General features: G+C 34.3%; 1 protein-coding gene across 2 annotated transcripts in view; it reads right to left on the reverse strand.

The window, feature by feature from the left end:
* LOC140452420 (uncharacterized) overlaps nt 1-16619 on the reverse strand; it is a 164057-nt gene that overhangs the window by 19802 nt on the left and 127636 nt on the right. The window contains exons 14-17 of one of the 2 annotated variants that reach the window (XM_072546671.1): nt 15789-15946; nt 7541-7704; nt 5028-5298; nt 934-1266 (exon numbers count right to left, since the gene is read on the reverse strand). In XM_072546671.1, coding sequence (XP_072402772.1) covers nt 934-1266; nt 5028-5298; nt 7541-7704; nt 15789-15946 — 926 coding nt within the window. The remainder of the gene's footprint in view (nt 1-933; nt 1267-5027; nt 5299-7540; nt 7705-15788; nt 15947-16619) is intronic. The other variant, XM_072546672.1, reaches the window with a different exon arrangement.

The following is a 16619-nucleotide window of genomic DNA, read 5'->3' on the forward strand; positions in this document are numbered from 1 at the left end:
GTATCGAGATAAACAACGTTAAGTATATATAAAACGGTAATAAGGCCCACAGTAACGTATGGTAGTGAAGTATGGACAATAGAAAAAGCAAATACGGAGAAATTTCAAAGATGAGAAAGGAAAATGCTCAGAGCTACATATGGATGTAAAAACACGGTGGAAGGTTGGGTGCGACGAACAAACAGGGAGCTAGAGCAACTGTATAACAAACCAAGCATCAGTCGCATCAAAATCTCAGAAAAGAGAGAACTAATGATTGAGACCAAAGAGCAACAAACAGGGATGAATGAAGGAGAATAGTAAGTCAATTTAGTAGGCAAGGAGCATGATTGGACAAGAAGCCACCCCACTTAATATACGTTTTTTTTTATATACGTATTATATTAATTGTATTTTAGCCCTAGAACTTCACACCTATTCAGCATTGTAAATAAATAAATATTATTTAAACAAAAAAGTCATCCTCGCCCACAAACAACATCCGTTGTATATGAACCTTAGATGACGTTTTTTGTTCCTTCTTTGTGACGACTGCGGGAACTAAATTACGGCAACTTACTGCGGCAACGATTAGATGACGACGAATAGAACAAAATTAGAAATTAGAAATTTGAGTGAAACGATTATCAATGCAATGATTTAATAACTACTTAAATATAATTTATTAAGAGAAAAAAAGAGAGAAAGAAGAAAGACCTGTCTAGGAAATAGTAGAAAAGTAAATTAAGAAAAACCTAGTAAATATTGTAGGAAGGCTGTGGATTAAATATGGACAATAGATGGCAATTGCTGGAGCAAAAATAAAACAATAATATGGCTATGCATCTAAATCACATAAAAACAGTGTTTAAGAGAATTAAATCTACTGAATAAAATATTTACAAATTTTAACAATCTAGGTAAAATTATAATCAGTATAAATATTGAACTTACCACTCCGTTTTGTACACTGAAGCCAAGTTGATATTTAGTATCTGGTCGCTTAATTTTTACTTCAACAACAGGTGCACAAGGTACTACAGTTAGCTTAACTACAGTTTGATTTTTGGAATTTTTGATGTACGTTTGGCATGTGGATAATGGAAGTCCTACCAAGCTGACCCCATTGATCGCTATGATTTGATCGCCAATATTTAACTGACCACATCGTGCAGCAGCACCAGCAGGAGCCAAGTTTGCTATTACCACCGTTGGTAACATCGATCCCCATCCCGATTCAACGATAACTACACCTAAAATTTCGCCTTTTGCTTTCGGTACCACAACCTAAAATTTTTTTTATAACTATTTAATTTAAAAATCCTACCAACTATAAATTCGGACGACACATACGAAATGTTACAAAACATAATGCGGCTTAAACTATAGCATAAATATATAGCATTTTGCATATACATGAGTAAAAACAAAACCGTTTGAATTAGTAAATATGCTCAATATTTTGAGAACTGGGAAATGTAGAGTAATGTATTCATTGTGATAAAAAAGCCTGTTTAAATAATTTTTTGTGTTTTTAAATAAAAAGATTTTAAAAATTAAATACAATATAACATAGTAGTAATCAAGCGAGATGGCGGAAAGTGAGATTGACTTGGCAATATCTTCTTAAAAAATTTCAGTTTTCTGTAAAATTTATGATAGAAAAGGCAAAAACTGCATTGGATGTGTGTGAAGTGCAAGAAATATTTTCACAGCTAGTGCATCGTGACGATCCGGGGCTTCATGGTTTGGGGAATAAAAGAAATTGTATATGCCGATCGCAAATACTACCAAAAAATGAAAAACTGAGATTAGTAGACAAAACGCAGTTCCCGTCAATTTTCCGTGATCCATCCAACAGTTATCAAAAATCATCAAAATCAACAACATGAAGTTTGCAATAAACGACGTGGTCTTTACTGTCGAGGATAAAGCTACATTTACGTTTGTAGCGGAAAACGACGGGCTGAATGCGCTAGCTGCGCCGCACGATATTTGTGCGACTAGAGCTGCTGTAACTATAGTTGCACCCATTGCCACGAAGATCGACAATCCGACTCGTCGAAATGTACCGATTGTTAGCCACACAAAACCAAACGATAAACATATTCAAGGTACGCCACTGACACATGATGCACGACAACAATATCAATAAAAGGAAGAGGTTAGTACCGAAAATGATGGATGGAAAACAGTTCAAAACAAAAAAAACGGTTCAATGACCTAAGCCAAACAAATAGATCTATAATACTCAAGGGCTCATACCAAAATCGTGCACTGAGGGCAGCAACGAAAATGGCATTCCTTTTTATCACTGGATTAACCCCAGAGATTACACCTGAGAACATTGTGAACTTTCTGAAGTCCTGTGATTTGGGTGTTAACTGCAAGTTCGAGAGAATAAAAACTAGAAAAAATAAATATTGCAGCTCATTCAAATTAGCAGTCCCAATGGAAGACCGACCTAGGTATTTATGTTCAGAAATATGCTCTAACGGAGTGACTGTTAAAAATTGTCTGAATCTACATACCTAGGGGAAGGTGTCTTAAAATCCCAGATACCATCCATGAAACAAACGCCAACCCAGGATTCTAAATGCAATCATTACGGAATAAAGTAGATGAACTGGAAGCTTTTATTACAGACAAGAAAATTGATGTTCTTTGTATAACGGAACATTGACTGAAGGAAGATTCAAGTAGGGATTTAAATTGGCAGCTTTTTCGGCCAGATTGGATTCAGTGGGAGGAGGAACATGTATTTTTGTTAGAGAGAATTCGAATTTTAATGTATTTAATTGTAATGTGAGTTTTAACTTAGAAAAGTGTATTGAATGCTGTAGGATTATTTTAAAGAAGGTAAATGTAAGTATTATATGTTTACATATAAGCCCATCTGGCCGCATCTTTCGATGTACTTCTGGATAGTGTTGGTATGGGGAGACCCATTGTCTTGGCAGGTGATTTCAATGTCAAATTTTGTACAAATGACATCAATACAACTATAGGGTACAATACAATTATAGAGTACAAGATATACTGGGAGGTTACAATTTACATCAAGCAATTTTTGAGCCGGCTCGGGAAAACTGTCTTGATATAACTTTTCCTTTTCTTGAATTCTGAGATAGAGAGCGAGATGGCCAGAGTATTTGAACTGGGTTTCTCTGACCACAAAGGACAACATGTTGCTTTTTCATTGCATCAAGTAGATAAGTATCAGGAAGAAACAATTTTTCTGTTTCATAATAAAATATCTGGAATAAGTTGGGACTTTGTGAATGTGAGAGCAATGGATGTGAATAACAAGCTTATTTGGAATCTTGTCCAAACAAGAGAGAATTATCGGAGTAAAGGTATAAGGTAAGGGTCAATCAAAATAATAGAGCTATGCGTGATCAACTGCACTTAAAACTTTAAAACAGCTTAAAAACAGTATCGATCACCAGACATTGAGAGGATATATTATAAAGACTTTAAAATGCAATACAAAATTGCAATACGGAATGCAAAAATCATGGCAAATAATAACATCAACAAGAATTCTAGTAATCCAATAAAGTCTATGTGGAACATATTATAAATTAACATCGCGGTATTAAGAAAATACTAGTCAACCTCTTAATATCGGTCCAAACATCTTTAATGATTACTTTTTACAGATAGCATCCAACTTGATCAAAGATATCCCAGTTTTAAATCTGAATCAAATAGATATAACTAGACATTTGTCCTTAAAATAGCAATAATTTGCCAATCTCAATAAAAGGGGACTCAAACCTGCCAGAAAATTATCAGCCAGTTTCACTGCTGCCAATTACTTCGAAAATTGTGGAAAAGTGCATGGCACTACAAATAGTAGATTTTTTGAGGTCGATGGTATGTTTTCTGAATGTCAATTTGGTTTTCGCAAAATTAAAAATAAAGTTTTAGGTATTTTAAACCTTACATTGTATATTACAGAATCATTTCATTAGCTTCAATTTAAATCAGTCCTTTTGTATGACTTGAGCAAGGCTTTTGACTTGGTCAGTCATGAAATCCTGCAGAAATTAGAAAAATATAACTTTTGTTCCGAGAGTATTGAGCTCATAAAATCATATCTGAAAGATAAGGTGCAGGTTGTGGGGGTTGGTGAGATGTTGACGAGTGTGTTAAATATTGGAGTATCCCAAGGTTCAATACTGGACCCTATTTTATTTTTATTTATATTAACGATCTTCCAAACATGGAACATAAGACATACACTTTTTGCAGATAACACTGCGGTGGCCTTCGCAGCTGATAATATTGACGATAAGCTGGCACGACACAGGACTGAGGAATGATTTGCTGCAAATAGGTTGATTCTGAACAACAATAAAACTTATCAAGTGATTTTGCCATGTAGTCTCTGTGCCATGAGCTTGACCGGGTATACTCTCCCAATGGGGGTTGGATTGCTAAGCACTCCTAAATCCGGCTCTAAAGTGAAGTATTATGTAGCTAATATTCTTTTAGCAAATTCATCAGCTCTTTGATATTCATGTATTCCCGATGACCTGACACACATACCAGCGTGACGCTGTTAATGTTCTTTCCGTTCTTTTAGACCCGTCTCTGTAACAGGTCTAATCCAGGTGGTAGATGGTGAAATGTTTATGAAGAGTAATATTTATAGATATCTATAGCCAGTATTACAGAGCAATGGGTAAATTGATGGGGATAAATGCAGTTAGAGCGAATTGGATGAAATAAAAGAAAAGGAATAGTGGTCAGGTCCCGCTACATTATCAACAGACTATTTAATTTATAAGATTTTTCTGAGTGTCTTTATACAGTAAATTTGTTACATTATTGATACTTTGTTAAGAAAAATTTAGAAATGCAAATTGAAAAAATATTTTTTTGTTTTATATCACTACCGTAGGAAAACTCTATGTGACTGGATATTTCAACCGAAAAACTAAAACAAACAGTTAAAAGAAATATGAAGGTACTATTATGGTCTGTAACATTTCGAAGTAGTTATATCATCTGTAAATATAGTTATTACATACTAATCATACCTCTTTTTGCATTTCTTTTTTGGCGAACATCTGTAGCTCATCACCAAAAATTTCTTGTGAATTCAAAACTTCTTGGTAATCCATCTCTTTAACAAAACTATGATCTTCAATTCCGTTCGCCTTTAAAAATTCCATATAAGCTACCTGAAATGCTTGTCCAATGGACTGAGCAATAAATTGAGCCTCTTCACTTTCGAAAACATGGCAAATCATCTTTGGAGTCCGGTTTATCTTTGGAGCGTCCTCCATTTCATGAGGCACAAACCGCCTTCTAAATAAAATAATATGAGTTCTATTGCTAGGCGCATATATGACAATAATTGTTAAAAATACGTAAATAATAATTTACATTTTAGTATTTTACACAAACAGCAGAACAGATGTAACAAAATACTAAACATTTAAAGCCTAAGCTAGACAAATATCTTCTAGGCTACTCACTTAATGGACAATTGCCCTCTGAGATATTGTAAATAATAAGAAAATTAACAAGAACACCAAAGTAAAAACAATATCAACTTTCGGGCGTTGATAATATCTACTCGTATCTAAATAATTTAAGTCGCTCACAGTCAGCCTCATATATAGCTGTCACTTGTCGCAACTCACACGTTCTATTTTAGGTCTAACGCCAGCTAGTGGGATAGATAGTCTGCCAGCTCAAGCTTACTTCCAGCAGTCAGCAACATAGCACAATGACTGATTATATCAATATTTCAAGGAGAAACGGGAAGACTAGAGCACAATTATTCGGATCAAGAGCACAACATTTCATAAACTCCAAAAACTCAAAGTAAAGGAGTACATAGGAACTAGCTTCAATGGTAAGCAAATACAGGAACAGATTTTTATCGCAATTAAGACTATAGCAGTCCCACTTTATAAAAACACGTGTGGTGTGGTTGTTAAGTAACTGGAAAGCATTGGGGTTTGCGAGGGTTCGTCTCTATCTTGTCCAGGTCCGAATCCTGCCTACCTAGCAAGATGTATATTAGACAGACATGTGCTAACAAAGCTGAAGTACTACGGAAAACAAGCAGGAATCAGTTCAGAGTTATAACATGCTTCCTTACTGGACATGCGCCACTTAAGGGACACCTGCACACAATAGGACTGTTTTAAGGAAATATGGAATATGGTATCCATCCACTGAACCTTTTTAAGCTGGTACACGGTTCCAGAATCCTGGAATGGGTATCATGAAAGAATGGAAGATATACAATAAACCAATTGGCTACAGTACGACCGGTTTATAATAGACGGCTTACAGGAAAAAATAACTCCTCCCTACCTCAAGGATGGACGTCAGTAGATAGACAGTGTTAGTTCTGGAGCGGAAGTGACCTGTCACTCTAGGCCACGCCCCCCTGGTGACGTAGGAACGTCCTTCGTGTCTCAAGGCCACGTCCTTGGCCAATGGTGACGTAGGTACGTCACCAGGGGGGCGTGATCTAGAGTGACAGGTCACTTCCGCTTCAGAACTAACACTGTCTATCTACTAATCTCCTTTAGGCTAGGATCCCTACGTCAAGAATACTGAAGGAAGGACACAGGACACGTATTATCTCTCACCTCTAGTGCGCGATAATGCGTCCGATTTCCAAAATCACCTAGAAAAATTACTTACTGATGAAGGAACCGGTTAACGGTTTGTAAGAACAATTAAAAATAGCTCTCATCTTAAAAAACTCTGTTCCTCGATCACGGCTCGCACAGGTTCCCACCGTTTCAATGACAAACCACCTAATGCCGATGAGGTCCAAAACAACCCTTCTTATTTTGTTGACACTGACAATCTATCAACTTCCTCCCGATCTTGGTCCATGGTTCGTCTCCCTTTGCACAACTCGCTAACGACCCTTGTTCCCAGATCCCTTTGCACAACGCGTCTATCACGCAAACCTCAACCTCCTATATATATATATATATATATATATATATATATATATATATATATATATATATATATATATATATATATATATATATATATATATACAAGCTAACCAACTCTCTCGAAGAACCTGGGTTATCTCAAAACCCTTTCCTCGTGTACACACTGCTAATTTTAAGACATATCGCGCCATCAACACCCAGGAACTCCAGACCAAAACTCGAAACACTATCGGGGACAGAACCATCTCCGTCGCCACCAGAGTGACCCGTAACGGCGCCCGAAATCCATCCCTAAAATCCTACAAACTAATTACCATCTGGCCATAACCGAAGTTTCCGATTCCGATTTAGTAGTTTTCCCGCTAATTTCGTAAGAGTTTTCACATACTCCGAAACCATACTTTCGTCGAGGTGGTAAACCACTGCTTAATATACTGCTTAATATCATAATTAAAGAGAACTTGCGTCGTTAGAACCTTAAATCGAATAATGCGGCCTCGATTCGTCTGAAATACTGCTCTAGATGCTGCCGAAGCGGGCATCTCAGATAGTTGAGATAGTAGTCTGAATTAAGTTGTTCATCAACATAAATTAAAAATGAATTTTGGATCACCTACCTTGCCATTAACACCACTAGGTCACCAATATCAGCTATGTAGGAAATAGTTCTCAAAGCGTGGTCCATCATTATTTCTTTTAAATCTGTATTGAGTACCATAATCTTCTCTGTAGAAATGAACAAATCGACTTCTGTACTAGGCTGACTTTCTCCATCGGGTGCCTATATTTAAAACACAATTATTAACTAATTCAAGTCCAAGATCATTATTATGATTTTTTTGTTATTTGCAGTAAAATGGGGGAGTTCTTAAGAAGGTATCGCAAAAATAGTTTAACTTAGAAATTTTATTTACGCCGTTTTTAACAAAGGCAAATGTAAAATCCAGTTTGACTAAACTCATGATCACAGATATAGGATGAATGGTTTCGAAATAAACAGAAGTTTTGGATTTGGTCATATCTAATTACGGTATTATTAAGATGACAAGGATATACTGTAACGCTGTTAAATGTACCTACGATTACATACTTTGGGTTTGATGTTGTTTCAGATTATAATCCTGTACTCTCTGTGATCGTAACTAAACTAAAAAAGATCAGAAAACCTATTGTAAAATCGTGGGAATGAATGACAAATTCATTATAACATTCAAGTATAACATCAACTAAACGATATACGCGAAATACGAGGGTTGATCTTTATGATCCATCCCTGACCTAGAAATCATACAAGGAAATTTTGACCCCTTTATTTTTCAACATAGTCCCCCTTAGTTCAAGTAAGTGTTTTTGATAGTGTCCTGGAAGAAATTTACTTCAACTGTGTCAATTTCCTCTTGTGGTTTATTCCTTCGAAGTTTCCTCTCCGCGTATTTTCCATTCCTCTCTATTTCTCGATCTCTGTTTCAGCTCTCTCCATCTCAGGCCAATTCTTTCATAATCTCTTGTTAAAGTTCTTCTCAAGTTATTATCTGGTCTTCCTCTTCTTCTTCCGTCTGGTTGGTATTCGAGTGCCTGTCTGGTTATATTAGTTTGGCCTTTCTTTGATGTATGTCCAATCCATTTCCTTCTTTTTACAATGACTTTTATTTTCTCTTGTTTTGATTTTCTCCATAGTTCTGCTTTGGTTACTTTATCAGGCCAGTATATTTTTAGGATTTTTCTCAACGATTTATTTATGAAGGTTTGTAATTTTTGGTAGTTGTTTCTTCCTGTCTCCAAGATTCTGCACCATAAAATAATATACTCTTAATACAGCTGTTAAATATTTTGATTTTGTTTAATTCTGATATATCGCGTGTGTTCTAGCTTTTCTTTAGGGATTTATATGCATATTGTGCCTTTACTATTATTTTTTCTATATCTCATCTACTACCGTGTTTTTTTCATGATTGATCCCAGATATGTAAAGTTATCTACTTTCTCCATTTGTCTTCCATTTATTTTAATTTTAGTTCCTTGATTGTTGTTTTTTTAAGAGTTTCGTTTTTTGTATTTATCTTAAGGCCCATTACATTTGCGTATTTTGCAAGCTTGTCGATCTTCTTATGCATATGGTTGCTATGTTCGGTAAGGAGACAAATGTCGTCTGCGAATTCCAAGTCCTCCAACTGAATGTGCAAGTTTCACCTAATACCTGCTTATTTATTGCTTATTTCTCCATGATCCAATTCGTTAATTAGGAATAGTGTCGGGGACAGTACGCATCCTTGTTTAATTCCGGTTTGTATAGCTACATCTTCTACCATTTCTCCCGCATGTTCCAGTCTGACTCTGTATCCGTTGTAGAATAATCTGATCAGGTTAATGTATTTTATCGGTAGTCCATATAGTTTCAGAATCTTCCACATTTGCTCTCTGTTTATACTATCGAAGACCTTTTCGAAGTCAATAAACATTATATTTATATTTCTTTGCTATTCGCTGGCTTGTTCCAAGATAATTCTTAGAGTACAAATGTAGTCGATAGTGGAGCGTGTAGCGCAAAAGCCTGCTTGGTTGCTTCTTAGTTTCTTATCTAGCTGTGGCTTCAGACTGTTCAATATGATCTTAGATATTATTTTGGATGTGGCGCTGAGCAGTGTTATTGCTCGCCAATTCTCGCATCTACTTACATCGCCCTTTTTTGGTATCTTAATGATTACATCCTCGTCCCATTCCTTTGGTAGCCCCTTGTCGGTTCATATCTTGTTAAAGAGTTTGTGTAACATTTCTAACGATTAGTTTGAGTCGGTTGTTATTGAATCTATCGGTAGGTTGTCACTTCCAGCGGATTTGCCATTTTTTGGTTGTTTCAGTGTGTTTTGCATTTCTTCATTTGTAATTTCATCTGTGCTAACGTTTAACTATATTGCCTTCTGCTTTAATTATATTGCCTTCTTTCTGACATTTTTACCTACTTACGTAGTAATTCATTTTATTTTTTCCGGCTTGCTTTTTAACTGCTATACTTTTTTCTTTGTATTTTCTTTCTAGTACTTAACTCTCTTCGGCTGCTTCCTTTTGTTACATTTCTTCTTTGATTTTCTTTCTTTCTTCCATTAATTGTAATGTGTCTGGGGTCCATTCTCTATTTTCTCTATTTTTCATCCAAATTTTTTCGTTTACAGTTTTTGACTATTTTCTTTTATGGCTTCACGTAACTTTGGTATAAGTTGCGCATAATAAGAGCCTATTATAGTAGCTCCTTTTTTTATATAATCAATCAAGAATGATCCTTGTAAATCCCAGAATACTGAGGCTAGAACTTTGTTGGCGGCTGACCCCACATCTTTGAATTTACGAAGTGGGGCTGAACCTCCAAGCTTCCATTGCTTGATCTGAATTTTTGTCTAACATTTTCTTTAGTTGTGACTGTGATTGAGGGATCTCCGCCATGTTCATCTTCACAGTTTTCTCTTTCGCACTTAGACGTCACCACCTTTTAACTACGTTGTAAGATATAGCCTAATACTATATAGCCTAGACTCCCCTAATGTCAGTGTTAAATCGGCATGTACTTCTTTTAGGGATAACTGCTTTTTCAGCAAATATTTAAAAACGCACCTTTGCCCGTTCGCATCCATTTTAACACTGAGGCACACCTAGGCTAATGAGCTTGCGCGGTGTGATGTCACTGATGGAAGCTGGGACTTGCAAATTTACTGCAAGATCTACTTAAATTGGGTGGACCGTAGATATCAACCCTCACAGATAAAAAATGCAACGGTAAAAGCTGTGGTTAATAAATATCTAACAAAAACTAACAAGAGAAACAAGGCGAGGAATAAAAAACTACCCAAAGAATTACAAAGAACCAGATAGAAAAATGATAAGAAGTATTAAAGATACCGAAGAAATGTGGTTTAAGGAACAATGTCCAGAAATAGAAAATTAGGACGGAAAATATGACACACTAAATATGTAAAAAGCAGTAAAAGAAATAACAGGAATCCAGAAGAAAAGTCAGACCGGTTTGTTTAAGTAGAGAGATTGAAAAATAATCAAAGACCTAAAAAACAAATTACAATATGATTGAAAAGATACATGAATTATTTGAAGACAGTAGAAACCAGTGGCGGATCTAGACATTTGCCTTGGTGGGGGGACTTGAAAGGTAGGAGTTCTCCTTCTCTCCTCCAAAGTCTCTTTTTTCCTCAAATCCCACCCTGAGTTAGTAGTAACTAAATCTGACAAAGGTAATGTTACCGTAGTAATGTTGAAAGATGATTATTTTGAAATTTCTCAAGAGATTCTTGATCAGGATTCATCCTACGTAACCTTCCCTAGTGATCCAACTAGTAATATTCAAAATAAATATAATGCCTTAATAAAACGTCTTTGGCAAAAGAAACAAATTTATTCAAATACTAAAAAGAAACTCTCATCCTATAAAAGTGTTGTTGCTAAATTCTACACCCTCCCTCAAAATCCATAAACCTACCTTAACTATGAGAACTATAGTTTCCTCCATAGGCTCACCAACTGAACATATTGCAAGATTTCTCACTAATATTTTAACTGAAGCTGACTGAAGCTAACTGAATAATAATTCGAATAATGATTACTACATTAGAGATTTTTTTCCAAGTTGTCGAGTTGTTTAACAGAACTGTCTTACCACATAATTATATTCTGGTCAGTCTCCCTCTTCAGTAATGTTTACTTAAATGCCGTTCTACGGTCTATTCATAAACACTGGGATAAACTTTCTGCAGTATGTAGCATTGATTATAGTATGTTTATTGAGATGATAGAGTTCTTGTTTAATTCCACTTGTTTTTCTTTAGAGACCGAGCTCTTAGACATTTTCAATAGCTATGACTCCCACATTCAATGTGCTCTTGAAAAATGTTCACTAGAGAACTGGATAACATCATTACAATTGATTGGTATAGAAAAAAGTGTAACTCTGGGAGATACCACAAGTCAAGCATGAAAGTTAATCTAGTGAAACAAATAACCACAAGAGTTTGTAAACTGGCTGACCCTGTTTTTAGAAAGAAGAATCTTAATAATCTTTTACAATTGTTCCTAGATTCCTAGATAAAAAATTAGATACGACCAATTTATAAAACCGCCAGTAAGACAATATTATCTGATTACTGCAAAAAGAGCAGTAATGTAACAGCAAATGTTTTAAAAAGTAAATGTAATTTTAAGCGATACCTTCCCGAAATTCTAAAATTGTCTAACAGGTGTTGAGGTGTTATAGTGCAATATTGTAAAATGCTTACCAAAGCCTATGTATCCATGGAAGCAGGATGTAAAATAAATGTTGTGTTAGTAAATGTTAATATATAAAGTATTTCTTATACATACTATGAAAATGCAATGCTATCGTTAGTATAGATAGATGTAACCAGATTTATTCACTAATTTTTATTATTTGCACAGTAATTTACTATTATCATATTTAAATAACAATTTTAAGATTTGTATATAAAAAAGAATCCTTTGAAATAATCAAAAGTTTATTGTACTTTTTCTAAGCTTACAAAATTACTTCCTATTCTATTATTGTTGTGTCACACTTTTATATTTTAGATTCATTTAGTAAACATATCAGCAAAATAAACTTTAAAGAAAAATAACAACATTTTATGAAAAATAATATTAAATATTTGTTAATTATATATATATATATATATATATATATATATATATATATATATATATATATATACATTGGTAAAGGTTTACATTAGTAGGGTTTGTCGGATTAGTCTGAAATTTGAACAGTGACTTGTGGTTTACTTACTGCTCACTTAACAATGTATATTTTTCCACAGAAAACCCTAGTTTTTCTATATTTCCCATTAAAAAAACTGATATTTTTGACATCAATTTTAAACTGCATCCTCCATGATAGCTGCTGTCAGCGATGTGCGTATGCGTACTGCATAGGTTTTGAACCAATGTTGCCAGTTTTAAAAAATATTGTTCGCTGCGAAAATACAGATCTCGTGTACTATAAGGTGTATTATAAGGGAATAATGAGTATGAGTTTGTCTTTTTTTGGTTATTAAATATATTAATTTAAAATTTTAGTTGCGAGTGGATTAGGTTAGGTTAAGTTAGGTTACATTCGGTTTTATGTTGTTATTTAATAGCCAATAACGAGTCTTACGAAAATACTAAATGCTTTCTACTGCCTGTGGAAATAAGAGATGCAGATATTTTGTTATGTGCAGAATATTGCGCAAACGCCCGGGATTTCTTTTACTAAGTTGATCCCTGGTAATGTAAACCTTTACCATATATTTATATATTTTGTTCATAAACATGTTTAATGCCATCCACTACTCCCAAATGATCATTGTGATGGAAATCATGAGGTGCGTATACTCCACAAATTATCAAATTCCTCAATCAATCTATAAGAATAGTCTTGAACACGTTGTGCTATCGATAGACTTCAGACTAATCAAGACGGTTCTTTATAAACATCCCTATACCTTTACTTTCTCTGTCTCTAGACACATACACATAACTATAATACCGATTCATATTAAAATTGGTTATTCGCCTGCTTTCAACCCATGTTCCGCCACTACAGTTACATTTAGTATATTCAACTTAACTACCTTCCAGTTTTAGAATGTTATTCCTTATTGATTGTAAATAGAGTCTAATAATCTCAGTACAATTATTACATTGAACTTTATCCTACCTAAATTGAATTTTCAGTTTACATTAATTTATTACCTATGTTATTAAAACTTTCTTTACTTTGACTGATTATGAATAAAAATCTGAATCCTCAGAGTTTCTCAAATAAACTCATACCACTTCTCGTCAAACAATATTTGTTGTACAATTTTTTAATTTGTGTGCCATATTAAATAAGCTTCTGTTTAAAAAGTTTAATTGCTCAATTATGTATATGTTCAAAACATTATCTTTGTTTTTAATGCAACTTAGCATATTCGAGTCCATCTTCCGGTTTTCCCTGTTTAAGAGGGTTTTCAGACGAGGATACTGTATGCGAGATACTGTATGCGAGATACAGAATTTTCGATGGCTGCTGTATCGGATTCACGGCATGCTCGTCAGTATGAAAATAGTAGCAGTACAGTGCGGTTATATTTTTGGATTATGGATGTAGAAGAGTGTGTTATGCTGTGGTACATATTAAATAAAAAGAAAAAGAAACTGAAAAGACGACGTAATTTGTGGGTTTATCCTATTGTAGAATTAAGAGAAACCAGGGGAACGTATAATTTGCTGTATCAAGATTTATTGCAATATCCATCGAAGTTTTTTAATTATTTTCGAATGTCTGTGAAGTCGTTTGAAGAACTTTGGAAATTCAATTGAGTAAAAAAGACACAACTATGCGTAAAAGTATTTCGTCAAAAGAACGGCTTTCTATGACTTTAAATTAAAGTTAAAGTCTATGACTTAAATTTAAAATAAATCTGTGTACTTATCTCCAATTTGTAAATTGTTTACCTCGCCTCAAATAAAAAATGACCGTATTCCTTTCACAATAATGTAGTTTTATATTCGTTAAATAATCAAAATTTCAATTAACAAACTTTTAAAACTAAACTGTATACGTATGAAACAAAATACCTATGTATTTATAATAAAAATATGTTTATTTCTTGCCATATTCATTTTTCTGTACTGCAGTCATGGCCTCAAAATTGTCGCACATTTGCTTAGAAATTTCGACCCAGCACTGCTGCTTTTTATTTCTATTGCAGTAATCTGGCGATGCTGTATCCTATAGACAGGGATTTGATTGTACCAAACAAATAAATTTGTCATTATCAAATACAGCACGCTCCATTATTTAACTATATTCAGAAAACACCTTCTTTCTTTCGTTGCTCATTCACAATTATTCGACAGAAAATCGCGCGTCTATGGAATGTGGTGCAAAAGTATTCGTGTCTGAAAGCGTTCATTTAACGTAATGTTTCTTCTGTATCTGGCATACGCATTCAGTCGTCGGCGACAGGAAGGTCCGAGATACTGAATTCGGTATCTCGCATACTGTATCTCTCGCGCGTCCCGTGTGAAAAGCTCCATTTGAGTCTATGTAATATCTGCGTCTCGGATACGCGTATCTTGGATACAGTATCCTCGTCTGAAAGGGGGCTTAAACTCATGTTTTAATATTTCGAGATCTCAATGTTGCCACAATTATTGATCCATTTTTAGTTTGCTGTTTTTAACAGTCTGACACATCCTAACTAATCAAATTACATGATAAAAGATTATTAGGAATTTTCATTACAACCTCTATAAGATCTTTATTTTAATTTAGGTTCTGTGAATATCCAGGTAAAAATATTTTAACAGGACATTTTATTTCTTCATATTTCGAAGTTTTTGTAGTGAACTTTGGGTTTCCAATATGAGTGAATTTAATTTACTACTTAAGAAAGCTATACACTTAACCTCACTTTTTGTACATTGACCACATTTTACTGTATTTCCTTTCATTGCACCTATAACTATCGTGGTAATAATTTCTCATGCAAATGCTACAAACCACAGCATCTACACTTTTTTTAGAGTAAAAAAATATTTTTCTGTAGAGCACATTTTGCAATGTTTACTATTATTTAACCTCCCTAGTTAACCTGTGAAGTTTCGAATTCCAGCTCGAAAAACATATTTATAATGTAATTTTTTAGTTTTTTTTTTATTTTGAAATCGGTTTTTGAGCTGGAAGTCGAAACGTTCAAATAAAATATGTGGTTAATTTCCAAAAATTTATAATAAATATAACCAAAACGTAAAATACCAAGAGAAAATAGCTTCACAGCCATGTTAAAAGTAATTTGGTAGTTTGAAGGGAAAAACACAGACCTTAATCTTAGTAACAGCTACTTCTACCATATTTTTCTTCAGCCGCTTTCTTCTCTTTCTACCCCCTTCCTCATCCACTTCAACAGATCCAAGGAAATGCAGTCGAAATACAGTACCAGTCGATCCCAATGGATTCTCGTTGAAGTTTGAAAAGTTTTCTATTTATTTTTAATAATTAAATGTATAGGTAAATGGTAAATCGTTATACAAAAGATATGATATCAATATAGATTTTCACATATTTCAGACTGTTGTAGTGATATTTTATACAGATCCTTACAAACAATTTTGAAAATTATGTTGTATTGTGAAATCGTTATTGATACCATAGCACATTGTCAGAAATTGGTGTACATTGTTAAACCCCCGCATAGACAAGGATTGAAATTTGATTCACAGTTTACTAGCAATTAACCTTAAATTAAAACTTGTAATAAGACATCTCACTGTAAACTATATCCATTTTTGGTTAAAACCGAGTTCAAGGCGATTTTAACATTGTGGCGGTCGACGAATACACTGGTTAAGTATTGAAATCTCATAGATTTTATCGTATATAAAAAATGAAATAGGGAAGAGGCATCACTTATGGCCACTACCCCGCCTATAGCCATTTTACTATGATTAGTAGGATAATAAGCATGGCGACCATCAACCAATAAGCTTGAAGCTGCTAAAATGTCAAATAATTCCATAGTAAGTGGGAACAGTGATAGAAACCTATCTAAATGATCCGTTTATTTCATTGCTGATGTTTTGAGTGATATAGTCCATTTCCATCATATTGATAGCACATTATGTATGCAAATCCCTAAACTGTTGATACGGGTG

The sequence above is a fragment of the Diabrotica undecimpunctata genome, chromosome 10 (assembly GCF_040954645.1).
Source record: "Diabrotica undecimpunctata isolate CICGRU chromosome 10, icDiaUnde3, whole genome shotgun sequence".
Lineage (NCBI taxonomy): Eukaryota > Metazoa > Arthropoda > Insecta > Coleoptera > Chrysomelidae > Diabrotica > Diabrotica undecimpunctata.